The 27170-nt window shown below is 33.7% G+C and overlaps 4 protein-coding genes across 6 annotated transcripts; 3 read left to right on the top strand and 1 right to left on the bottom strand.

Moving 5' to 3' along the window:
* Positions 1 to 220: 220 nt before the first annotated feature.
* Positions 221 to 6773, top strand: LOC115454526. Of its 3 annotated transcripts, none has more exons than XM_030183259.2 (4): positions 221 to 543; positions 1086 to 1736; positions 2748 to 2955; positions 6347 to 6773. In XM_030183259.2, exons 2-4 carry the CDS (start codon positions 1397 to 1399, stop codon positions 6507 to 6509), a joined length of 711 nt encoding a protein of 236 aa, XP_030039119.1. In that variant the 5' UTR covers positions 221 to 543; positions 1086 to 1396; the 3' UTR covers positions 6510 to 6773. The 3 variants fall into 3 exon arrangements, with proteins under 3 accessions (XP_030039119.1, XP_030039125.1, XP_037295646.1); XM_030183265.2 differs by having other exon boundaries at positions 223 to 543; positions 1497 to 1736; XM_037439749.1 differs by lacking the exon at positions 221 to 543 and having other exon boundaries at positions 1083 to 1736.
* A 2088-nt stretch (positions 6774 to 8861) lies between these two features.
* Positions 8862 to 14467, bottom strand: LOC115454252 (eukaryotic translation initiation factor 3 subunit A). Its single transcript, XM_030183000.2, has 5 exons — positions 14298 to 14467; positions 13849 to 13951; positions 13656 to 13762; positions 11315 to 11440; positions 8862 to 9236 (listed from the first exon to the last, which is right to left on the bottom strand). Exons 1-5 carry the CDS (start codon positions 14409 to 14411, stop codon positions 8895 to 8897), a joined length of 792 nt encoding a protein of 263 aa, XP_030038860.1. The 5' UTR covers positions 14412 to 14467; the 3' UTR covers positions 8862 to 8894.
* A 1049-nt stretch (positions 14468 to 15516) lies between these two features.
* Positions 15517 to 17198, top strand: LOC115454231 (heat shock 70 kDa protein 14). The gene has a single exon (XM_030182980.2). It carries the CDS (start codon positions 15685 to 15687, stop codon positions 17104 to 17106), a length of 1422 nt encoding a protein of 473 aa, XP_030038840.1. The 5' UTR covers positions 15517 to 15684; the 3' UTR covers positions 17107 to 17198.
* Positions 17199 to 17957: 759 nt separating this feature from the next.
* Positions 17958 to 26151, top strand: LOC115454243 (multiple inositol polyphosphate phosphatase 1). The gene is made up of 9 exons (XM_030182991.2): positions 17958 to 18238; positions 18534 to 18668; positions 18970 to 19145; positions 19525 to 19650; positions 20144 to 20294; positions 21065 to 21165; positions 24967 to 25076; positions 25359 to 25544; positions 25906 to 26151. The coding sequence occupies exons 1-9, from the start codon at positions 18085 to 18087 to the stop codon at positions 26072 to 26074; spliced, it is 1308 nt and encodes a 435-aa protein (XP_030038851.1). The 5' UTR covers positions 17958 to 18084; the 3' UTR covers positions 26075 to 26151.
* The last annotated feature ends 1019 nt before the right edge of the window (positions 26152 to 27170 follow it).

The raw sequence follows: 27170 nt of genomic DNA, 5'->3' as shown, positions 1-27170 counted from the left end.
CTCGGGCGCACTCGGGCTCATTTGGGCCATGTTTGGGCCCACTCGGGCCGTATTATTGCGAGCTGCGAGCTGCGAGGGCTGTGACTATACTTAGTAAATACTGCGCTGTTTTTATGTGCAATTTTGTTTGTCTATGACGAGTCTATTTGTAAAACGTCATTGGATTTATGCATTTATGTAGGTAGGCAGTAGGAACCTATAAATATGCCATGTACTAACCGGCTGTTAAAAATTTATTAACAAAATTAAACCTTATTTTATAATCAATAAAGTTGCTCTCGACAGACACCCTGCAGCCGCTTATCAACTTTATTGACAGTCAAGACGTAATGGGGAATTGGTTCTATTTTTTGTTAGTAAAATCTAAGTACCTAGATACTCTTTACCTAGGTACTAATTAGTGCATATTTTTTACTTTCCTTGAATCAATATTATTTATATAAATAAGTAAACAAATTTATGAAGCAGGTAGCGTAAAATACTTAAGCTTAGTACTAATGTTTTTTGGCAAAAGTTGTCATGAACTCCTGTTTAAAAATAAAGGTATGTATTATTTATTTACTCAGTTATTACGATATAGCATGAAAGTAACAAGTCCAACCGCTGTAACTTTTGACGAATTTCGATGTTGTTTTCAATTTGTCGTAAAATAAACATATTAAATCGCTTTTTGTAGTGGTTCATAATATTATGTGTACCATCATGTAAAAGAAGTTTTACCTATACCTATTTGTATTATTTTTAGTTATTATTTTCAGGAGTATATTTAGGCTCGCAATTGATTTCATGCCATCAATACATAGATGCCTTATTTACCTAAGTATACTTAATTCCTCGAAACAATCAATTATATCTTCCTGAATGACAGATTTCCCTTTTCTGAAAAGAAAAATCCGTTTAGTGGCCAAATTTTTAAAAAGTTGTCTATCCTAATTCTGATTAGAACTTTGTCATAATATTTTATTAAAGGCAAATAATATAAGTAATAGTATCAGTCCGGTTTCAAAGTTTGCGTGAGACACTTGATTTGTTACATTTCTAACGCCTCATGTCTATTGCATCTTCTTGTGCGGTCGTCGCAGCAGACATTGGTGCGAACACAGCGTTACCGCGCCGGGGCTGCGGCGTGCGGGCGCCCTGCTGTTTCAATTAGAGTGTCGCGGAGTGGGCTCGCGCATGTGTCTCATAACTCTCCCGCCGATTGCATCGTTCGTACGTACCGTCGAATGTCCACGCGACTCGTGTTCAGCATATCAATCAGTGCTTCCAAGCAAAGCATATAAAACACCCACTACACCATATCTGGAAGGGACGTACGTGTGGTGACCGTTCTGTGGCACGCTAGTTGGTGCTTTAGTGCAAAAAAATAATAAGTATTGTGGACAAACTGGAAGTAATGCCGAGGCACGCCGGCAGCCCCTATTGGGCTGCTGTGGATTTTGACAGTGAAGACGATGATAGACCATCTCCGACACTTAAAAATCGAATTTACTCAGATGTTTGGAACAACGAAGAGGATGAGAACTTCAATTCGTTTGCCGGCGAGCCAGTCAGTGCTAGTTTTTACTACGTTCCCACTAAAAACTATGACTCTGGAGAGGAACCGCCGTTGCCGCCACCAAGAAGGAACAAACCTCCCGAAGATGTCCCACGCGACTCAATATATGGAAGAAAATTCTCCAGGTCATTGATGCCTGAATATCAAGAAGCACTTATGTATGGCGAGAAGCCGATGAGTAAGTGATTATAAAATTCACAACATAATGAAACGTTACCAAAATATATCTACAAAAATAACGGTATTCAGGCATGTTTTATAATGTACAATTGTTAATGCATAAAATAATTATTAAGTATTTAAAACTCAATCAAAGTTTAGGTACTTACCTATAGATTATCTTGATAACAGTATCTAAATTAGAGAAATGCTGCTCATTTGGAAACCAATCTGCGGTTGCATGATGCATCAATACCTTCAAATCTGTCGTCCTTGTCCCAGTACAATGCAAGGAAGATGAAAAAACTTAATGACTCAAATCCTTAAATTAAACAATAAACAATACATTATTGGTCTTCGTCTCGAATTAATGAGTAGATGCACGGATAGGTAATCATAAATATCGAATTAAAGTGCCCAAGGTAAAATTATAAGTTGATAGACTCATTTTCTAAGTAATAAGTACCTGCGTATTTGTTTTTAATTATATACCCGTATACCTATAGGTAGGTACAGCGATATTGCTAATATATTACTTTAACATGGTTCTCTTGCTATATTGAATACAAATTTTGCACTGAAAAGTAAAAAAAATATTGCAGAATGTATCTACACTTGCGTTTACAAACTTCGAAACAAATCTAACTTTTACTGGACAGTGGCCCGGATAGCGACCACCACAAACGATGTGTTACAACCCGCCATAATGGCTCACGTAATTGTGTCGCGTTCCGGGATCAACCTTTGTATATCCAGTTCCAACAAGCCGGCATAATTGTATCGACTGCCGAGAGGTAATCATCTCTCGTCAGTAAACATTCTATTGGAGCCTGATGGTGCCGTGGGATCACTTTGATATGCCAGTATAAAAAAATAACTTTGGAATCCAATCCATGCATATTATTATGCACTATAAACAACGCAAATGTCTACATCTAGTAAATGTTACGCTTGTTAGCATTTTATAAGTCCAACAGAGCGTAAGCAGTATTACTAATTCGTTCACTTCGATTTCTTAACTTCGTTTCAGGAGGACGTCGTAGGTCGATGTATACGGAAGAGCCGATTTACATGTCACATCCGATGCAGGTTGAACCCATATATGGAGCAGTGATGCCTCCCGCGGGGTACATATCCCCGATGGCCCCCCCGCGGTCAAGATCCCGCATGTCGCTCAACCATCAACCAGATTACGTAATGGCCAATTATGCATATGGGACACATAGAAGACCATCCAGGTACTAATATTTGTTAAGGCATTTCATACGATGGAGCGATTTGAGGTAATCCGTTGTCGTTGGCTATAATTCATTATCCCATAGCCCTCGTTAGTTTAAATTTGTTATTAGTTACTTACTTACCTAATGGTGACTTGTAGTTCAAAGAATAAAACGTTAGTAAATTTAAGTAAATTAGAACCAGACACCATAATAACTAAAAAATATATGACTTTTAGTGTTAGGTACATTTTGATTTTCTTCGAGTCCCTCTCAACTAAATCATAAATAAGCAATACTAAAACTTATTGATTATTGAAGAACAAAGCTTAGGTATATAAATAGGTATTTATAAAATAATAAACTCTAAATCATTGTCATTCATTAAAGGAGAAGTGCTTGTTTATAAATGAAATTAAAAAATAGAAGAACTATAACGACACACGTATAGCATTATATTTGTAAAAAACACATTTCATTTAGTATGAAACCTAATACACCCAACCTACCACTCATTAAATAAGTAATATAATATAGATACTAATATCAACATTAATCATTAAGCCGTAAATGTTTAACAGCGCAATATGTAAATTGCTATGACTAATATCAAATAGGCGCTTTCACGCCAAGATTTAACAATGTCTTAACACACGGTGCTTTATGATAAAACACCACGGCATGCCTTCGTATAATGTAAATCAGTGGTCAGCCAAGCGCACATAAAAAATTGCTAACCGGTCATTGCCAGAACTTACTCAACATTCTAACATTCGTCCATATAAAATGGCAAGTTATTGTTATACCGTTTGAAATATACTAAACATAGTAGGTAAACAGCGTTACGCGGCTTGATCACGACACCTGAATTGGCCGAGGCTGCGGCACAACGAAACACGAAGATGTTTTCACGCTAATGAGTTGAATAATAATAGACAACATGCTCGGAAAACATCTCGGCCCGCGATTTCTACATTTGTCGCGGTTTGATGGTAGACGTGCACTATAATTTTAAATAAAAAATCCTTACACGTGATAGTGAAACTGAATGCTCTCAAAATCACTTAAAATTTACGACTCTTCTATCTCTACCTGATCTTACCTTATTCAATGTAGGATCAGCGCAACCTTCATTTTTAAAGTTTTTTACAAAAGTAAAAGTGCTTTTAATCCATTTGTATTAGGTAGGAAGGTACATAATTACCTCATCTACTTCATATTTGATAGGTTATTTAAATGAAGCTAGCCTTTTTGAATTTCGAATACTAAGCTCACGGGGCATAATCTATAGAATAACGTTAATAACTCACTGTGTTTCATTTTTAAAGAATTGTTAACTTGTATTCACATAGTAAATTTGGACCGAAATGTTAATATTATCCTTAGACTAGACTAGACTAGACCTCGGAATATTAATCAAATTAATGTCGAGTTTGTAGTATAGGTAGTGACAGTACTTACCTAAGTACATATCGAACCGGAATACTTACTAGGTTCTATAGAAACTAACGTTCTCATTAGTGAAACAAAACAAAAAGCTACGACGGAAAGTAACCAAGACAAAAAATACTCATTGAACGTAGTACCTACGCCAAACAATGTTACATATTTAGTATAATAATAAGCCTTATACACACAATAACGTGTGAACGTGCACTAGTTTTTGCTTCCTACAAATGAAAGTTGCATTGCACCTGTGAGAACATTACATGGTTCGCGTTTGTTATAAAAACTTGTTCCTAACATTGACCCTGCCATGGCCATACCGTGGATTCCCATTGTAGTTAAGTATGTTTAAAGTCCTTTTGAAGAAATGTCAATTAATAAGCAATTAGTCAAGTAGCATTTTTAATTCTTAAAATCGCTAATCACCAGAATCACGTCAGCGCACGTAAGAGTATTGTCAAGTTACAAATAAGAACATAAAAATGTGTTATATAATATATATATAAATATTAATTTCTTGAGTTATACGAAATGCAAAGTTCCATTTTTTTGGTAATAACATAATCGTGATAATAATCTTACACCACGAAATGTCGGCTGTGTTCCGATTACATCATAGTAATACCCTCATATTAGGGAACACACCGGAAATACATTTAACATCAGACATAAGAGCAATTACATCGGTAATACACATCACTTTCTAGTCACAGATTACGTGAATGCGACTTTGCACAATAAACTGAGTGAATCACCGTAAATCGTAATCGAGATTAAACAAGGTTTGTTTTCTGATAAATGTAGATATTATGTTGCTAAAGAGACTTCAACGTCCTTAGATTTAAAACCATTAAGATGTCATAATGCTGTCTGGAGGGAATGCAATTTATATATAAGAACCGATAATAGTTTTGATAACACAACAAACTGTTAAAAAAAACATCAAATTGGTTCAATAACGTGGTATTGTAGGCAAAAAGGAACACAGGTAAAGTAAAGACCTGTGCTCTTCTTTGTAAGAGCACAAGGGCTTAATAGATCCTGAAACCATTCCCTAATTCTAATTCTTCTCTGGTGTTTACACCTACAATTATAACAAAATAAATAAAATATTATACTTGCTACGTACTTATGTTTTTATAGGTGACAGCATTCATTTTCTTATGATTTATTATGCGCGTGATCTATCACTCGGGGTGACATCTGTTTCGATTCGCTCTCGAATCTGATTGTAACAAGCGGGGTCACATGTTTTCCAGCGAATATCCTTCGATCATGGTTAAAATTAATTTTTTTTTGCCGATAATGTTGTTTAACCTACACCTTACGTCACTTATAGGTGATACCAGAGGTACCTTACGTACTCTATAGGAAATTTATAGATACTTTGTTGAATAGATATATTATAATTTCATCAAAAAGCTACACTTAAGTTCTAAAAACCCTCAATATCTAATACAGAGTAGCCAGTAAGAAGTATTTATAATTTTACACTCCCTAAAATCTTTGTCTTTGTAAGAGCCATCGACCGCCGATTGCATACCACCGATTTTTCGACGAATAATTTACTCTGGTTCTAATCAATATGAAGATATATGTAATGTTCCAAATTGCTATTAAACCAGATAGAAAGTTTCACCATATCTTAATAATTTGAGATGACATGACTTAACTCTTGGTCTCTCGTGAATCGCCGGCGAGCCAAGACAGCTACATGACATTTGCGTGTGTCACGGGATTATAACCTTATATACTACATATATACTACATAATAAGGTTATTTTTCCGTCACACGCGTAGCTGTCAATGTTTGCCGGCAAACATTCAGCTACCTCACGGGTTAATGAGTGACATAAGTACATCTACGATACATACGTAACTACATGTAAATAGACTCGGTTCTGTCTTAGAGTCCAGACTTCTCTTACTTAAAGTAATTTATTTATAACATGCTTGTTCTTTATAGATTGATGGCCGCATATGAGAGCCTATCACCAGAATATGAAGACTGGGCCCGACCATTTCCGAAGACAGCACCCGAGAACTTCCACTTATCCAGATACGGGCATCTACAAATCGACTATTCGTTTAGTTGGAACTCTCTCGATAGACTAATACGTTATCAATAGTTAGATGACTATGATTATTTTTTTCTAACGATTAAAACACAAATGAAGTAAATCTAAAGTTTCTTTAATAACCAAAGTATTTTAAAATTAATTATTTTAAATAAGTCTATTTACATTGAATTTAATTGCTTATTCTTTATAAGAGTCATAGTTTCTCTTTCATTAGTGTAGGTGCTAAATGTTTATTACCTTATATTTCTTATGTACTGGAGCTATGAAATATAACAATAGCCAAAGATGTTACAATAAATTTTTATTTTATTATATGTTGTCTCTTTCATCACCCGATTTGGCCTAGACGTTCACGTCTTTTATGGTAGCCGAATAAATGAATAGTAATATATGTCTGGAGTTTCTTATTAAAAAACTCACACAAATTTTAAAGGGTTTGCACCCAAGACCCATTTCATCAATCCTCAATGTGATCAATAATTACATAATCCGTTTGTTGCATTGTATGCCTAACTATTAAAAGCAATGGGATAAAACTTTCTAATACTCTTTACCATTTTATGTATTTCGTTTGACGTCTATATTCAAAGAGAAAACAATATGAAACTATAGTAAAGTGGCTGATCAAGCTCCAACAGCGCTTTCAAGTTGACGAGATGTCATTATGTAATAAAGGTTATTCCAATTTATTATCCTACGTTGTGGTTGACTTTCTCGATATATATACAAAATTTAAATATGTGATGAATATTGCGACATCTAGATATCGATCGTAATAACGCAGTGTAAGACGTCTCGAGTTTTTTTTTTTAAATAAGAAGTTTGTTTCTGGTTCCAGACCTTTTTAAACTGGGTGTATCAAATATTATTTCTCATCCTTATTTTGGTTGCAAGCATTAGAGTAAGTATGATGAATATTAATGTTATGCCTCATCATTCAAAACTCCTACTCAAATATTTGCAGACGTATAAGATTTTAAATTAATTATTCCATTAGGTGCGTCATCTCAACATGTTTCTTCTCAATATGGTTGTGAAGATGCGTAGACTCAGTTTTTGTGATGTAAACAGTTACTTAAAATGGCATTGGAATCAATAGTTACCCAAGTACAGCCTTCAGGTAATTACGTTGTCGAACTAGCCTCGCTATAGGCGCCATACGTGATGAACCTAGGAATGTATCGTGGACTCGACATCAACATGGAATTCTAAAATGTTTAGTAAATAATGAATATTTCATTAGAACGCTAATTCGTGGCATTTATTTTAAGATGACATTCTAACTAGTTGGTTGAGTATAGTGAAAATCGATGCTTTTCGAAAGAACTTGCGTATAACGTGGTCTATTTTAAGGTCATGTGTGATAATGAGTTATGCCTTTTCATAACGTTTTCTAAAGTAATGGTAAACCTTGCGTAATTTTTAATAGCTATGTGCTCATATATTTCTATTAATTCTGATAAAAATAATATTTGATTTACTTAATATATTAGTACAACTAGCACGTTTAGTTGCAATTAGATTCAAATAATTCTGATGATATAACTGTCAGTGGTCGCACATCCAAAAGTTTCTGACGGCACAATTTATAAATTCGTGCGTATAATTACTAAGCAGATTCTTTAACTGAATAATGCGTGGTTAATAAAGCAATTCACGTTCCAACTACGTTCGCGATTTGAACCGTCATATGTAGGTCATGATGTAACTTATGAATAGGCATGTAATAATTTTCATAATCGCATTTTTATTCGTACTTACACTCCGAGTCAGATGAGGGCAAACAAAAAATCGTGACGAGCATCTCGTTATTACCTAAGTTATTCTTTAACTTACTCAACAAAACCATATAATTATGAATTCATAGGTATTGTCCTACTTTGTTCATGTAAGTCATACTTGCCAATAAATAAACTTCGATCCAGAATTCAGAGATGCGTGCCTAGCGTGCGCATGCGCCGGGTTCGAAACCACGACCTTTGTCTCGGCAATTTTTATCACTTCTCTGCAGGCTATCGGCCCTCTGTATATAAGAAATCACTACACAATTGTACAAAGAAAGTACTTAATCCGTTCCATACTCAAATCGAATCAACATTATGTAATATAAAGTTATCTGTTGAATTAGAGAACGCATTTTATATTGTGAAGCAAGTTATGTGTCGTGAATACGAGGAAATACAATATTCTTATTCTTAACAGTCAGATTCGGTAGATATTTGGATTAGACGAGTATTTGTCTCGTCGGGTATTTAACCTGCATCCCTATAGTTAGTCATAACTCAACCTTCGTGCCATAGAGGACACCTATATTCATTGCTCAATCGTTGATACTCATTCCATGCCTTGCCTACAACTAAAGTTTTTGAAAAAAAGTCTGACTAGGGTGTGCCAAACAACTTTTATTATCTAAGACTTTTCAATACCAAGGGACTACATATTTATAAAATCTTTTTCATTATACAACTTCCTCTTCTTGGTTATATGAAAAGATCCCTTCTTTTCGGTAGCTTTCGATAGATTCGAATTGCTTCCATAATACATAACTTGTAACGTATTTGTTCTTGGCGTCTTATTCTGGCTGGAAGACGGCACCCCTTTTCGCTTCGTGGCTTCCACTGTTGAATCCAAGTTAACAAAGTTTGGTTCCGCGTAATCCCTCTCAACAGAATAAGGCCGTTCAACCTGACTTTCATACTGAGATGGATAAGTTCTGTGTGCCAAGTAGTGTTTGAACTGAGTTTGTTTGAGTTTCTCTTCTAACTCCTCGAGACGCTGCAAATGCACCATTTTAAACGGGTGAAAGTAACTCTGTCTATAATTAAGGCTGTTGATCTAAGATATGTATAATTTTATAGAAACATGCAAGTTAGTCGTATTTATTTGGAACTAATTGCACAAAATCGTTAATAAGTATGTTTTTCTGCAAGACATATAAGTTTCTCATTGCGTATTTATAAACATCATTCCGATTTTAGTTTAGCCACGGCAGTCACTATGATGAAGTCGAGTTGATCTTTATTGCTACCGAATTATTTGATTTTATAAGAGTTTTTACAATGGAATTTGGATTGGCATAGCCTCTGGAGTATGGACAATCACATTTTTCTTCCTATTGGTACCTACTTTGACATAGGTTGGTTTGTTTTATTGAATTGCGTGGTCGACGTCAAGGAAGTAGAATTTATGTGGGCATATTATGAATAATGATGAATATGATATTATTAAAAAATATGAATGGTTAGTGATATGAACACTTAATATTTATCTATTTTCTGGATTTTATCGGGGTCTTATATTTTAATTTTCTCCAGATATTTCGAAGACTGCAGAACATTCACGTAAACATAAGAAATCATTATGTACACTTAATCTATACCTACTTATAATAAATCTGTAGAGAGGTCAATTCTGTACATGAAATATATTTCCAAAATAACTATCAGGGGTGATTAGGGATCGATACTGATGCTAAAAATGCAATTAGTAAAATTTTTGTCTGTCTGTCTGTCTGTATAACCGTTATAGAAACAAAAACTACTCGACGGATTTTAACGAAAATTGGTACAATTATTTGTCATACTCCTGTGCTGGTTACAGTATACTTTTCATCATGCTACAATTAATAGGAGCAGAGCAGTGAAGGAAAATGTTGGGAAAACGGGAGAAGTTACTCCATTTTTTAAGCTTCCGTCGCGTGTGCAACCTTCATGGTTAAAGCTACACAGAAATCATGTATGACGGAAATGTTCTCCTTAAAATTATGTAAAAAATATCCCACGACAGCATATGTCTATCTTTTATGGTTGACTCACAATAACACGTGTAACTCCCGATAGCTTAGCAGTTCGAAGCTTTCTCATTATATTTGTCTACTCTTACGTTTATAACACTGTCAGTCATCCCTAATTAAAAAAGTTAACATTATTAAATATTCCATAAAAAGAATCATAGAAATCGGTATAGAAACACCAAAGTTATACATGAAATACGCTAATAATAAGCCATCACGCGTGAATACTGAATCATGCTATAAGGATTATTTTTGTATATATATAAGGTCGCGAACGCACAGGCAGGCGGCTTGCTTGGCACCTAGAGGCTAGCGAATCACCTAGCGAGTAGCTTCGTAAAACGAATATTCTCGAACGTTCGCGACCGGCTCCATTTTTGAAGTCCGAAATCCACGCGGGCGAAGCTGCGAGCGGAAGCTAGTATTAAATATAAGTAGGTATAAATTCTATTTGTAAGATGATAACGCAATAAACACAAAAATGGAATGCCATAAACCTAAAAATCGTGTTATGTTGCCTCTATTAACATAAACACATTAATGGTTAATTACATATTAAAAAGATGTATGAATTACGCATTACATAAAAGGTTAACTACATACGACAGAAATAGAAATAATAAAGTTAAAAGTATACCTAACATTCGGTTTGTTTTAATTCAATTAAATTTTTTAATATTTCAAAAGCGAAAGGAACCAAAAATAGTAGAGAGCGGAAGAGTTACGTTTTTATGTATTTGACGGACTCACTGGTACTAATTAGCATCGCCTAATTAGTTAATTTTAGTGACTAGCAGTTTGCGAATGTATTTCAAGAAAATGTTATCTCAGTTAAGTATAATTTTGCAATATTACAAAAACGCGTGCTTTTATTGTAACTAAAACAAACACAAGGGTTAGGCAGGGGCGCATCTGAGGCACTCAGTTTTCGCTATAATTGAGTATTAATCTATCCCATCTCTGTGTCGATAGGTCATTCCTAGCGTGTTAATGCATAGTTAATTATTGAAAATTTACTAGTAACTGACAGAAAAGTGAAGATAATATTAATTCGACTTACCCGATGATAAGCATCGATGTTGGCATCAGCTCTGGCCGTCTCACGCGCCAATTGTTCCTGTAATTGGGTTACCTGAAACTCACTGCGTTGAATTTTTTCCTCGTATTCAAGCACCACTACGTTTATCTGAAATGCAGAAATTAAAAACATATTTTCTGGAATACTTAATGCAATTTACAATTGCCATTTTTATACATTATGACATAGTTAAATTGTCTAGTTACCTACAAATACTTACCAATGAAGGGACATGAAATGGGGTGGTACTTAGTAGTTGCTCTATGAAGCAGAACTTTACTTACTTACAATATGAATGCGGATACTAATTCGTAAAGATGTTCGTTTAAGAAGTACCTAAATGCAAAAACCGTTAAACAGATTCGGGTGGAATTTGAATCTTTCTTAAACTCAAACGCAGACCTGAACATCGAGAAGACTGACGAAGCCAACTTTCTGTGTATCATCATCGACAACAATCATGACCACTCTGTCAAGAGTGCTCGTTACCAAGAAGTAACTCCAAAAAATACCTATGCTTTTCCATAACCGTACCATTCAAAAGTGATGGTAGCAAAAACGCGTTTTATGTCCGCGAAAAAAAAGCTTACGAAGTAGTTAAATACCCAAATTTCATCAAAATCCTACGTTAGTATACGTAGGACTTTATTTCGGGACAAATAGTTGTTTGATGGGGGCAAACCGGGACCAACATCATAAAACTCAAAGAGCCATAGGAAAATAGAGAACAATGAGGCGGTGGTCGGTGAACAATTGGAAACAGAACTTTTCTGCGGGATATTTTACTTTGTGAACTAATACTTTCGGGGATGAAATCCTCACGATATAAAATATGAATTGGTTCCTACGACCGCGAACCAGTTAGCAACAACCGTAACAATTTATCCGTATTTTAAAAACGAATCCATCGAAATGTTCTAGTCTATAAACATCCAAGTGTTCTGAGCTACAAACCGTCAGCAATTTCGTGCCAAATGACAGCATTTAAAAATGTTGCATTGTGTGTAGCAATTAACGTTTCGCAATGAATGCGTGTTAGCATTCATGAATGGATATATGTAAGATGCGTGACGTGACGTGACCAAGGAGGTAGAGATTTTTATTCTTTACTCACCGTCGATTTATGAATAAATCTGTTTTTTTTATTAAGACCTGTATTACTTCAGAGGATAAAAATGAATGGGTATAATTCTAATCAATAATAAACACAGTCACGCCTTTATTCTCGAAGGGATAGGCGTGCAACCAGGGTACCTAGATACTTTACGCCGCGTGTTGCGTCCCATCATATGGCACAAATTAAAGGATCCGGGATATTAGTTATAAACAATATCACTTTCCCCGACACTAGATTCGACGCCAGGACTTTAGAGCGGTGTCATACCGCGCACTCAATACAACTATGCTACCGAGGCAAGCATAATTATTCATGAGTTATGAAAGCATCAATTAACCAAAGCATTGAAATAGATTTTACTTTTCTGTTGTAATGAGCGATTGATTTTACGCATGCTGCAGAATGGATATGCTTAGATTTGCGATCGGCCGCAGTCCTGACGACAATAGAAGATAGAACACCATGCAAATGTGACTATATTATAAGTCTATATTATAAGTCTCGAAAAAATAATATTGACGGAAGAAGTAGAGGATAGGCGCCCTCGTGGGAAACCACCGGCTAAATGGAGGGAACAAATCACTAAACCTTTGCAACTCAAGCTGTACGATGCAATTCACGCCGCTGGTAGAACCAGATAGAGGGCGCTTATAGATTCTATACACTCAGCGTACTGCGGTCACGAACCTCAGCATCGAGCATGAGGAAACGACTGGATGGATGGATGGATATTATAAGTAGGTATGTAAGTACTAAAGCCCTGTACATGAGTAGAAGCAGTAGTGTCAACTAGCATTCTTCTAGTAGAGACTAGACACCAGTTTTAGTATATTCAATTCAGCACTCTACCAAATCTGTTTACTTTGACATAGTACTCTACTGTACTACTATAGCGTTTACTTCACCTATCTACAGCGCACCTAAGTACCGACGTAATTGCCCTATAGGTATTAAGTAAATAATTCTTATTGCTGGCTCACCGTCATAAGGTTCTATGTAAATTGTAGCTTAATATATTTGCAAAAATTAGTTAGAAAGAACAGTAATTCATGGTTCCCCTTTTATTTAACATTTGGGATTTGTAAATTTTCACTGAAAAATACTTAGAATGTGATATAGCATTTTGGTGATACCTATATAATTCAATTTGCACTTCAAATATAACAAAGAACCTTGTGAGCCAGCGATATGACGATAAGTAATTACTTTTTCTTTATGTTCTGTTTCCACGTCTCTCAGCTTGGTTCTTAGCTCCTCGATAGTACACGTGAATTGCGCTATTTGCGTATCCGATTCGTAATGCAACTGTTTAACTTAAAAAAAAATATTCCTTATAATTAGGTATGTTTAGTGCTAACAGTTTATGGATGATAAAGTCAAAACAAGATCTGTCACGAACCTGTTGTTTCATTGTGGATTTTTAATTCCTCAATTTCCTTTTCGTGGGTATTTTGTAAGTCCATAATGTGTTTTCTATGATTTCCATAAATACTCTCTCTATCCTAGATATGCACAAATCGTTGAGTGATTGTCTATACCTAATATTATAACGAACGGGAAGAATTTACAACAGCAATCATCAATTTTATATTTATTACGATTTGACGAAGCTATTTCCGCCAACAATTAGAAACTAAACAGGAAGATTTATTACAAAACGATTTTAAGTATAATACATACCAGGTATACTTAATTATATTTTTTTTTATTAAAATGTAGGTAGTATAGACTTTTTAACTACTCAGATTCAGCTTAGGAACAAATTACATGTTTGTTATTTTACTTTTCAGTTATTAAATTGAGAACAAAAAAGAACAATAGACTGCCAACATAAAAAGATGGTCATACTTTCTCCATGGCTAAAATTGCTTTGTCTCGGGACATTATTTCTTCTTTTAACTTTTTTGCATCCTTTTTAAGATAAACCAATTGTGACACAGTTTCTTGCAAATTTCCAATCATTTCCCTAGATGTTAACAAATGGTAACGATGTGACTTCTCTGATTCGCGGACCTCTTTGAGTTCAACCTCTAGTTTGGCATTTACTTCACGCAATTTCTTACATTCTTCTCTTTCACTTACAAATTGCTACAGAAACATTGAGTGAGTAGGTAAATAAATTAATGAAATTTATGAAAAAAAATTGTTTTATTTGTTACAGTCAAAGATTACTTACTATTTTAAATTTCGATAAAGTTTTAATAATAGTTTCCAGACGAATATCATTAAGTGTTGGATTTGCTTCTTCGACATCCATAGTAGGTAATATGTATTTATCTTTAATTTTTGGAGTTAAAGCCTAAATTACTTACAAATACATTTGAAATATCCCGCTCTTTAATTTATTTTTTAAATTTATTAACCAATCGGCAAAGGAATTGAAATTCAGGCAGTCTCATTCATGTAATAAACTTTCAAGCACCAAAGAATTAAATATTATATTCTTTGAAGTTTAGAAAACAGATAGTATAAGATTTTATACATTATTATATTATATACTTCTACATAGACTTAAAGACTATATTGTGTTACGAAACTAACCAAATTTTTCCCATTTTTTATTTATTTATGTACCTAATAAAACTTTCTGAATTTTTATTCCATGCATAAAAGTCTAATATGTACCTAAAACATGTAATATGGTTTTTGAATGCATTTATGATTTGGTAGTATGATGTATGACCTTAGCCAGTTTTTTTTAAACATTAAAAAAACACTTGTTAGTGTTGCCAATTAAGAAAAATCACTCTAAATTTTGAAGTATTAAAAATCATTTAGGGGAAAAATTCGGATAAAAGCAATAATCTCGGAAGTTTAGGGAATTGTAATGTAAACCTTCTTTCATTTTCCTATAAAACTAGAAATAGTACGCAAGTTGAAAGTATTTTTCAAACGACGTTCTTACAGATGAATACAGGGTTTACCCTGTTTGACATATGTTAGTTTACAACGGTGGTATCAGTTTGAAAACAAATACCACTTTTATAATAATGAAAAAATTTTCAAGGAATTTTCTGAAATTTAGGGAATTTAATGAAACTTGCTTCTAGCAACACTGGCAGCGCGCCGCAAATGACAGACAAAAAGTCCTTGATTGTCAAAAACATGTGGGTTGTATCAGTACAATTTTTTATAAACTAATATTTGTTCTTACATTAAAGTGTACCTATCTTTTATGTTTGGTACCTACACAAAAATTTCGTGATTTAATTGGAAATTTATTTATAACAAAACGATGGCAGCCGCGTACGGGATACATCTGGGTAACAGTTCGGCATGTTTAGCTTCTTTCAACAACGGAACGGCATCTGTTATAGCTAATGATGCTGGAGACAGAGTAACCCCCGCCGTGGTCGCGCTCAACGGCACAGAATGGGAGATTGGTCTCCCCGCAAAATCCGGCCAGCCATCGTCCAAAGCGATCATCAAACACAACAAGAGGCTTATGAACTGTGATTTCAATGAAGACGATTTGTCTTACGTTGAATCATCGTCATCGTGCCGGATACAAAATGACGAGAAATTGGTATACGAATTTGAAACTAGTGAGACAACTTTATATTCCAATCCTGACAGCATAGCTATGAAGATTTACGCTAAATTGTTTACGATAGCCAGTCATTCTATGTCTAATGAAAGTGATTTGAAGTTGGTGTTAGCTGCACCACTACACTGGTCCAATGCTAGTAGAGAAAGGCTAGTAAAGTGTGCGGAACTGGCTGGCTTTGACGTCTTACAAGTCATAAGTGAACCTGCGGCAGCTTTACTTGCTTACAATATTGAAGAAAATCCTGAGGACATCAATGTCCTGGTTTACAGACTTGGCGGGTCTACATGTGCTGCATCAATTGTAAAAGTTTCCGGAGGTTTCATGACTATTGAGAAAAACATCTTCCGATCAGATTTAGGTGGTCAATGCCTCACAAAAGACTTAGCTGATTACATCGCACAAGAGTTTAGACAGAAATGGAAATTAGACCCTCAAGAAAGTAGAAGGGCAATGGCAAAATTATTGCTCCATGCTGATAACTGCAAACATGTTCTGTCAACATTAAACTCAGCACATGTGTTTATTGAATCATTATTGGATGGTGTTGACTGGAGTCAAAATGTATCTCGGGCGAGATTTGAGAATATTATTTCGTCAAAAATATCATCTTATATTGAACCTGCCCAAAAATTGGTAGAAAGCTTTGATGGGCAAATTCATAAAATTGTGGTTTGCGGGGGCAGCATGAAAATTCCCAAGCTCCAGCAAGCAATAGCAAATCTGATACCTGAAGCAGAAGTGCTTTCAGGAATTAATCCAGATGAAGTAATAGCAGTGGGCTGTGCTCGGGAAGCAGGATTACTGTTAGATGTTCCAGAGTTTTCTATGAACGATTTGAATACTGAAGTTGAATTTCTCGGCAAAGATATTTATTTGAAATATTTAGATCAGACCGTGCAACTCTTCAAAGAAGGCTCACCAGCATTTGCTCAAAATATTCAAACTGTTGACGCTGGCACTGATATAAAAAATATTAGTTTCAGCCTCCATGAAAACCCTGAAAGTGAAGAATTTGCCACTGAAAATTTCAATGTGGAGAATTTAAACAAACCATTTACATTGAAGGCTACATTACAACCATCCAGTGTTTTGTTACAAGTTGAATAAACAATCATTTTAACATCAACATGTACATGGAATGATATTTCTATGAAATTATTAATTATCTAATGTCATTAAAATGCCTATTGAAACCATTATTGTTTATTTTTTTTTTAAATAATTAATAATAGATCAAATTTTTAATATTGTGCAAAATGTACATTTGTGGGGAAATGCTAAACTAACATACTGAAACGGTATCTATAGTTATGTAACTTTCATAATATGCTGAATATATTTTTTAAGATTTTTATATAATGCCTATTCATTCTCGAATTCAGATCTAGACCTATTACATGTCTGAGAGAGTGAGAAGTATTCATATTATACCCATTTTCAATTAGTTATTGCGTTAACTAAAATAATGCTTAGAAAAAGGTATAGATAGGCTTTAGGGAAACCGGAAAATATGTTCTAGTGATGGGAAAACCAAACAGCGTCGATAGTCGATAAAATATAAAAAAATAAAAATCCAATTAATCACTTTCTATTAGATTTATCGATATTTTTGCTATCATTCTCAAAAATTAAGTAAACCTAAAGAAGTAATCAAATTTACGTAGTTTTACTATAAATAGTAGTCTTATTTGTTTTCTTGTTCAGGTTTAAACTATGAGAATCTTAGCATAATATATAAGGTATTAGTGTAAATTAAATTTAATGTATTTAAGGGAAGGCTTCAGGTCCACACACTGACAAATAACCTCCCTCAAACAAAAACAATACAACATATAATAATTTCTTTTCTGGCAAAAATAATAATGTTAAGTAGATATAAATACTCATTGATTGCGTTAGCGTTAGAAACCTATCGATATTTTTAATTCTTAGTAATAAATCGTACATCCCTATTTAAGTTTGACGTCTACTTGGCAATTTTGACATATTTTCTCACTCCTTATTTTCAGTTTGTACAAAAATAAATAATGATAAATTAATGTATAAAAAAACTGAAAAGCACAGTGCTTAGAAAAATTATAGAGAATGAACAGTTATTTGTTTATTGGCTTTTTTATTACTTTATTATACACCTACAATGAAGCGACTCTCAAAACTTCAGATGTTCGCAATTATTTGGGAACACGCACACCGTACAGGTTTAGAGGCAACAAGAACGACTCCAGGATTAAATTTCCACGTAAGTAAATTTTTAACAATGTTAGTTACATCTTAGTTTTTCCGCAGAGTCTACTGAACACATATAATATCATACTTTATAAATATTTACTGTAGACCATATTTAAAAATACTTGACTAATTATACAGGGAAATAAACTTACGGATTTGTGTCGGACTCATCGGTCCAAACTGGCTTACTGACTTAAACCTGTCCATTCCTGCTACTTACCAGCTTTTAGAAGTTTTTGGTCCACCAATTGAGAGAATCAGAAATTTGGTTTTGTATAAAATTGGTTTTTGATTTCCTATTTCAGATTGCAAAGATTCAAAAATATGGATGATAATTCGACATGGTACAAGACTGCCCCGGGACACAGATATAATAAAAATGAATACCACACTTAAAGATTTAAAATATGAGATACTTTTAAATAACAAACTCGGAAATGGTAATATATGAAAAATGTGTTAAGAATATTCAAAGAAATCTTATATTATCAATATGTAAAATATCTGCCATAAAAAAATTGGAATATTAAAATTGTGTGTTGTGTTTTTATATCAAATTAAGCAATTGTGAAACAGAGCAATGCTATCCTTAACTAGTATTAAATGTTATTCATTATTCATATTTCTCACTTTTGTATGAATCTACTTTCTATACTGTGCTGTACAGCACAGTTAATAATATCAATGCAAATTCAATTATTATTCTGCAAATCCTAAATGATTTAAATTATTCATTTCTAGGTGAACTCACTGATGAACAAATAAAAAACTTTGAGCAATGGTCTACAGACATAAACTTAGAACATGAGAGATTTTTGACACTGGAGGGACAGGATGAAATGATACTTCTTGCTGAGAGAATGCAGAATAGATTTCCGGGAGCGATAAAACGAAAATATAATAATGCTACATTCTTGGTGAGTTCATCATCCAAATAATGAGAAAATTTAAGTTCAGCAAAAGTTTTAGACACTATTTTACTTTTCAATATCAAAGTTTTACAGATTAATTGACTTAAGCATTCATTTTTTGGGACATCAAGTTTTATATGTATTTGAAATCAACATTTTTCATAGCTTTTAAAAGCTAGTTTAAAGTTTTCAAAAAGAATGTATTGAATCCATTAGTCTATGACTGTTGATATACCATTGATATGAAGTTTTTCTTCTAATTATATTTATATATTAATTAGTTAGACAACATACACAAAAATTAAAGTAATCAGAATAAATTATGACTTATCAACTCACATATTTCATTGATGTAAGTGAAAAAAAAATTCAAACAATGTTACAGTTTCGCTACACAGCTACACAGAGAGCACAGCAGAGCGCCAGATATTTTGCTAATGGTTTATTTGATAAGAAAGACTCACAAGATGTGATATTTTCACCGGCAACAAAAGTTGATACAGTGTTAAGAGTAAGTAAAAGTCATTATATTTATAGTTAAGGCTTTTATTGGAGTATTAAAAATTCATTGAAAAGAAAGAAAAAACAAATATTCATCACAGATGTGCATGATGTACATATATATAAAATTTGTACAGTTTTATGTAAATATACATAAAATTTGAAATTTGTTGTTATTTTTTTGTGAACAAGAGTAATTATTATTAATCTTCATTTTGCTGTCCTGATTAATATATGAAATGAAAATAAAAGAAATTTTCAAGTGTTTATGTATGGTTCAATTTGGAATTACAGTTTAAGTCTATCAATTTATTTCCTATTGTTTTAGATTTGGTTTTCCATGCACACTTAAAAAAAATAATAATGAAAAGAACTTTAATCCTAATTGTACAAATGAGACTTATTCTAAAAATCGTAATTAAAATTAATTAATATAATGTAATTATTTTCTAAGCTATTCTTGTATTTCCTGGCTTCATCTACACTGAGTTGCAATTTTTCAGTTTTACCAACATTGTGACAAGTGGCAAAAGCAAGTTAAGAAAAATCCGAATACATACACGGAACAGATATTGTTTGGTGTTAGTGATGAGATGAATAAGACTTTGGAACGCGTGTCCAATCGGTTGGGTCTCAGTAGTGTGCTAAGTTTAGGTTCGTAATGACTGTTAATAGTTAGCTTGCTTTGCTATTTGCTACATCTCTGTTCAGTTGTATTTATTAAAGGAAATTTAACTTTATGTGTATTGTCGGCTAGTTTAATATGTTGACTGCCCAACATACTTATAGTATTTTTGATTTACACATTACGCATGTAAACATTTTCGTTACAGCAGTGCGGAAACTTCATTTAACACATAATGTGTGATTTACCGCACTGTTGTAGCGCTATCATTGACACGTAGCGTGTTCTGTCTCACAAGTGCTACGGCTCGCTACGCGTGTACGAAACGAGACACACAGGCCGCACGGATGAATAGTCAATTGTTGTGACGTCACAGTCGACGCATAAGTCTTTACAACCTCTGTATGCATTTACCCAAAATTCTTGTATAATATTTTCTTTTAATTGTCTACCATCTGAAACCATTACATCTTTTTATAGTTAGGTAGTGGAGATGCTAGTATTAAAACTTACATATTGGTATTGAATAGTGAGTAGTGACATCTTGAAAGAGCATTCCATTTCAAAGATGGTCATTAATCACGCGATGGTCAAATTCTGGCATTCTTAACTTAAATTGTAGTAATTAATTATTCGTAAAATTAACGCGTGCATTGTTTTTATTTTTTCTTAAATACAAGTAGTATTTGAACATCACAAATTTTACGCTGTTTATGTTGTTGGCACTCTTAACTATTTTTGCACAAACGAAATTGATTAATTATAATTCTTTGTGTGGTATATGTGTTTTTTTTTACAGATAAGGTGATTTTAATGTACAAGACTTGCGGATATGAAACTTCATGGAGTAAGCATTTAGCATCGCCATGGTGTTCCGTATTTGACCGTGCTAGTGCTGAGGTTAGTATGTATTGCCTAAAATGTATAGTAGTATGGAAGAAAATACAGTATGTGCGTGTGTTTTTTTATTAAGTACTTTTCGGGAAAATTTGAAATCAGAGGACATACAACGAAACTTTCTTAAGAGCGTTTACGCATCCGCGCGCCGTATGTCTCAAAAACAGCACTTTTCGAAGGAGATAATATCCATCAAAACATTATTTTAAAAACATATGAATTGGTAATTATTATAGAAAATTTTTTTGTCTAAAAAGTTAGTAGAGAAAATTTGTAGATTTATTGAGTATTTGTAAATTGTTTAATGATTACTGAACAGAGGTTTTCAAATTTGCGCTTCGAACGTCTATTTCGAAGCTCAAAATATCTTAAACCACTAAGGAACATAACAATATGTTATTTTTATCTAAGTAAAAAGACCCTGAAGAAAAAAGTTAGTAGAGAAAAATATCTTTTTATGTTTAATTCATGAGAAATAAAAATTCAAAGAATTCGAAAATTTCAGAAATGTTGGTCATTTAAATGATTTTTTTATCACTATATCTTACTTAATAGAATATAATATTGGATTACTATAATAGAAGAACATCTCCTTAAAAACATACAATTTAAAAATTCTACAAAATTAGTTCTGTTATTTTTCTATAAATATTTTAAATACCACTATAAAACGCAACGCGCAAATCGTTTCAAATTAGTCCGCCTTGAGGCTTTCTAGAGAGAGGATGTATCGCTCGTCGCTCCGGCGAGACTCCAGTTGGACTTTGCTGTGCGTAGAAAAAATAGTCACGTGTATACAGTGATTGCCACATCTTAGTACTTTAGTAAGTAAAATATTTTTTTCTTTAATGATTGACAATAATTTTAGTAGTTACTATATATTATTATTATTATATTATTATGTTTCAGACACAATGGGAAGTAAAGCTATTTCTAGGCAAGAAAAGGAAACGTAACAACGCTGAAACTTCGGCTAAAGCAAAAGCTAAAAGATTGATGTACTAATGTTATAACATGCGTCTGTAGTTATGGTTGTTGCTTTTTTTACTCATTAAACACTTGAGCATAGTTACTCGAAGGAAAAAGATGGAACCTTAAGCTAAAAACAATTAGCCCATTGAAATGTTACATGAGCATTGTATTTTTTAGAGGACCCAATTTTATTTGCAGGCAAAACAATTTGCTACAAATTATGGCTTTACAAAATTTTTGTAAGACGTATAGTTTCCGAGATATCGCGAAAAAAGTGTTTTCACCCCTTTTTCCAAGATGGCGGCCGGGGGACAAGGGTGGCGACCCCACAAACTTGAGGTTAAGCTTCTATTGACCCCCCACACATGGCCCAAAAATAAAATTGCGTCCTCCAAGAAATGCAATATTCGGTCCTTAAATTGTAACATTTCAATGGACTAAACGCACATTTCAAAACTCGTTTTACGCCCGCGGCGTGCGTGGTTGTATGCGGTACCCGCTGTATTGGCGGCCAACTAGTAGAATCGTGCGGGCCACGGTAGCACCAGCGCGCTCTGTGGTTAGTAGGTGGGCGACTGCAGTAGTCGGTAGGGGAGGGGTGGTTACAGAAATCTGACGCCATTTTCCTCCATCGTGATCGTTTCTGATATGTGTCCATGGCGTTCTGGAACTCAACTGACCGTTAACTGTCCATCTTGTAACCGCCCGCCTTGCGATAATCGCTCGCCAAGTTTGCAGGACATAATCGGAACCGCGGTGGTTACAAATCGCACAGATCTCCGGTCGTCATGAGTTTGGAAATAAAACAGCCGTTTCTCAACCACGGCGGGCGCGAGTAAAACCGCTTCGTGAGTTCTTAGCCTTATAGACTCACTTTGCTGTCCCGTTGTCAAAACGTTTACAACTCGCCAAATACCCAGTGCGCGAGTCCCACTCGCACTTGGCTGATTTTTTTGCATAATGCATAGGTACGCTTACTTTCAAATAACAAGGTTTTTGTGTTCTCTGATGCGCACTGTTAAGAAAATTCAAGTGACGAGAGACGGAATCCTATATCTTTCTCCTCTTTGAACCTTAGAAATAAGGGATTTGGTAATTTATGTAGCTAGTGAATAAAACTACTAGTAGTAGTTAGTATACCTATCTTCTTAACTATTTGGGCTAGTTTAGGTTTACACGCTCACATCAATTTTACATATAATTTTATCCTGACGTTTAACCCTGTGCAGGTTTAGGCGTCATTATACTTGTATAAATTAAACGCGTCTAGATCCATATGCAGTTTTACTTAAGTATGTAGTGTTTGCGTAAACTTCGATAACAGTAATAGTATATTCTATATATTTTTTAAAATTTTTAGGTAATCGTGCCTGATATTACACTCAAAATAAATAAGGTTATTAAAAGCCGTAAAATTATAGATTTTCAATATTTTTTGGATCAAATTAAAACACTCAATAACCACAACAGACCAACAGGTTGTAGTATCGAACATTTACAACTATTGAAAGAGAATGTTTGCTTGCAGTCAACATTTTTAATGAAGTGTAATATGTGCAATATGGAATTTAAGCTATTTAAGCGCTAAGAGATATACTGATAGTATGGACGTATATCGTGGAACTGTGAATGGAGCTATGATGACTGAAGTTGGTAGATCAAATTTAAACGAACAGTTAGCTTCCATAGATTTACCAATATTAACGCAAAATGTTTACATGAAATGTTACGACGAGTTAGCTAAATGATTGAAATTAGCTGCAGAGGACAGGATGCAAGAGGCCGCTAGGGAAGAAACTGATAAAGATGTTGCCTGTGGCGATGTAAAAGACGGTATTCCCATACTTACAGTCAAAGCTGACTGCTGTTGGTAAAAAAAAAGTACAGAACCAACTATTTTGCTTCGTCGTGTGTCGCAAATATTATGCAAAACTATGGATATAAGACTGGTAAATTGTTATACATGGATGTACAATCGATCGATTGATGATCGATGTCACTGAGAAGCAATACCTATTAAAAAAAAAAAACTATCCAAAAAAATATAACCAACTTCCGAAAAAAGAAGTCTTTTATTTCTCACTTTTTAGTTATACACCTAAAAATGACATCTCATTACATACACCTTCTGACTCAAAATATAAATTCCAATATGTAATTTCTAATGACTTAATTTAAACTTTCAATACGCTAAATATTAAAAACTGCAGATCTATGGAGTAATTATGTGGTCCATTATAAACATCGTAGCACAGTAATTTTCCTGATTTATTGTCTGATTACGGAGTTCTGGTGCCTATCTTTCGGCTTCATGATGAGCTCCACTTTACTAAAGGGTAGGTTTTACTAAATGCAAATGCTTAAATTTTTAAGCATTTGCATTTAAAAAGTGAAAATAACAATTTGTAAAATTGCCGTTAAAATTTGTTAAAAATGTTTTTTTTTTTTATAATTACAAAATGATACATATAAACTATTTCATGATGAATTCTTATATATTTTATAATAGAATTCTTCATTTATCATAAATTCATAAATCATAAGTTACATTCCAATTAGATAATTAAAGCGAAAAGATCAAAATTGGTTGGTCTGACTATAAAGATAGCCGACGCGCTAACTCTACGCACACAGCTACGCAACGACTCTGTGTGAGTGAATTTTGCGAAGAATTACCTATAGTTGACTTCACGCGCGGCACGTAAACGCTCTTAAGGACAATTTGCAAATAATTTTCTAAATACGCATTGCGTCATAAATAAACGAGCAGAAGTATGTTATTCTCTGTATTATTAAAATTTTATTATAAAATGATATCCGAAAATATTTCAGGTTTTAGAATATTACCATGACCTCAAACACTATTGGCTGGATGGCTACGGCCATGATTTAACGTACCGCCAGGCGTGTGTGTCAATTAACAATATGCTAGAAATGTTCAGGTAAATACTTACAGGTCATTGTAATTACTGTGCCAAATATTATTCACTTGCTGCTAAATATTGCTAAATATGAGTACACTTCTTATTCAATATTTTATTTTCGAAAGTATCATATTTGTGATGATGAAATTGAAACAAAGTGCTTTGCTGATTTGATATAAAATCAAGGTCTATCCCCGTAAGTCGAGCAGGAGAGCTATATTTGCTTTCAGATTCTTCTTTTAGGGCGTACCTTTGGCAATAAAATGTTAACATAAAATAAAATTATTAATTTGTTTCTAGCAATAAAGAAGGGCCGAATGCAACATTTCTGTTTGCCCATTCTGGCACAGTATTGAAAATACTCACGCATTTGGGTTTGTTCAAACCAAAGGATCACTTAAGAGGTAATGCAGTTATGAAGGAAAGACCTTGGAGGACATCTCATATTGACTGCTTTGCTGCTAATTTAGCTTTTGTACTGTATAGGTGAGTTACAAAAAAGAGTTCTTTCTTTTTTTATATAGGTGAATAAGTAAGGTGAACGAATAAGTGCGTAACTTGGTGATGAGTAAAAAAGCTTCTTTTTTGTGATAATGATAAGTGAAAAGGGTAGTTTCTTTTTCACTTATCATTATCTAATATATTCTTTGTGAATGGATTATGTGGCCAAAAATTCCACAATGCCATCAAATGTGTGATAGTGTGGCAAAAATATGCCACTTATTTATAGAAGGTTTTAATACTAAAATTCTTTTAGATTACCGATACCTTGTGCGATATAATTTAATGGAATTGTGTTGCCAACATGAGATAAGGTATTTTATACATTATATTTATTTTGTTAAAGGTGTAAAGACGGTGACCACGTGTTGACATTACATCAAGAACGTGTAATCAAATTACCAATGTGCGGAAAAGAGCTCTGCCCATTGAAAGAGTTAAGGAAAAAGTTCAAAGATACAATTTACAACTGCAACTTTACAGATATGTGTAGTCTTGTGAGAGATGAACTGTAATTGAGTATTATAATATAATTCTCAGATGATCGCGTGTAATTCATTGTATTATTAAATTTTGACGTGACACCATTGAACCACAGATATTTTTAATGATTGAAAACCCTTTGTATAAATCGCTAATTCGTTTGGTCAGATTGTAGTCATGACGACATTATGTTTTTGTATTCAAATTATATAGCAATACAAAATATTTTTGTTGGTTACTATGTGGTAAAAGCTCGATACATGCACTTATAAGACGTCAATAATAATGCCGAAATATATATACGCCTAGCCGTGTCGATTTAGCTTTATGTCTTGTTCCTTTTATTGGAAAAAGAAGTTTAAATTAAACTACTTTTTGGGGGGACTGTCCTTCCCGTGACCATGAAGGCTGCAAAGTCTTCAAAACGTTAGGAGAAAAGTGAATTATTAAAACCGCAATAAAATCCGAAAAATAGTTTAATTTTAATGTCTGACATTCTCGGAAAAAGAAGTGCTATGAATTTGTAACACGCATTCTGTATTGCTTGTGTTCAGTAGTGGACTCCCTATGGCTAATGATGAGTTAAGTATAAATTGTAATACGGTTGAAGCTATTGTGGCTTAGAGCTTTAAAATTGTATACTCGAAATTATGTAACATAATCATGTAGCATTTTTACTATAGCTTAGTCCTGTGAGTTATTTATGCACTCTGATGATCACTTTTATATTTGTTGTCGATTATTTATACCAGTGACTTCGTTTGAACTATAAATCGCTTAATGAACTATGATGAAATAAAATGTTGACAGATGTTAAACTTACACATTCCATTTTTTACTGATAGTCCAGTTAAATTAACATTTAAGGCGATACCTCAAGGTCCATTGATATTTGATGGATATTTCGGCCTTTAAAATTTAATATGACGAAATTTTAAAGGCAGAAATATCCATGATTATTAATTATTTTTACATTTTTCTTTCAACTGCGAGAACTAATCACTAACTAGACGTGAATTTAAATTCTTTACTTGCCAATACTTGTTTAGTTACCCAGATTAAAGGCGAAACAAAATGTATGAAAATGGACCTTGAGGTATCGCCTTAAGTTAGGAAAACTTCGCATAG

This window comes from Manduca sexta, chromosome 17 (genome assembly GCF_014839805.1).
Source record: "Manduca sexta isolate Smith_Timp_Sample1 chromosome 17, JHU_Msex_v1.0, whole genome shotgun sequence".
NCBI lineage: Eukaryota > Metazoa > Arthropoda > Insecta > Lepidoptera > Sphingidae > Manduca > Manduca sexta.
The sequence above is the reverse complement of the archived record's forward strand: the minus strand, read 5'-3'. Positions and strand labels throughout refer to the sequence as shown.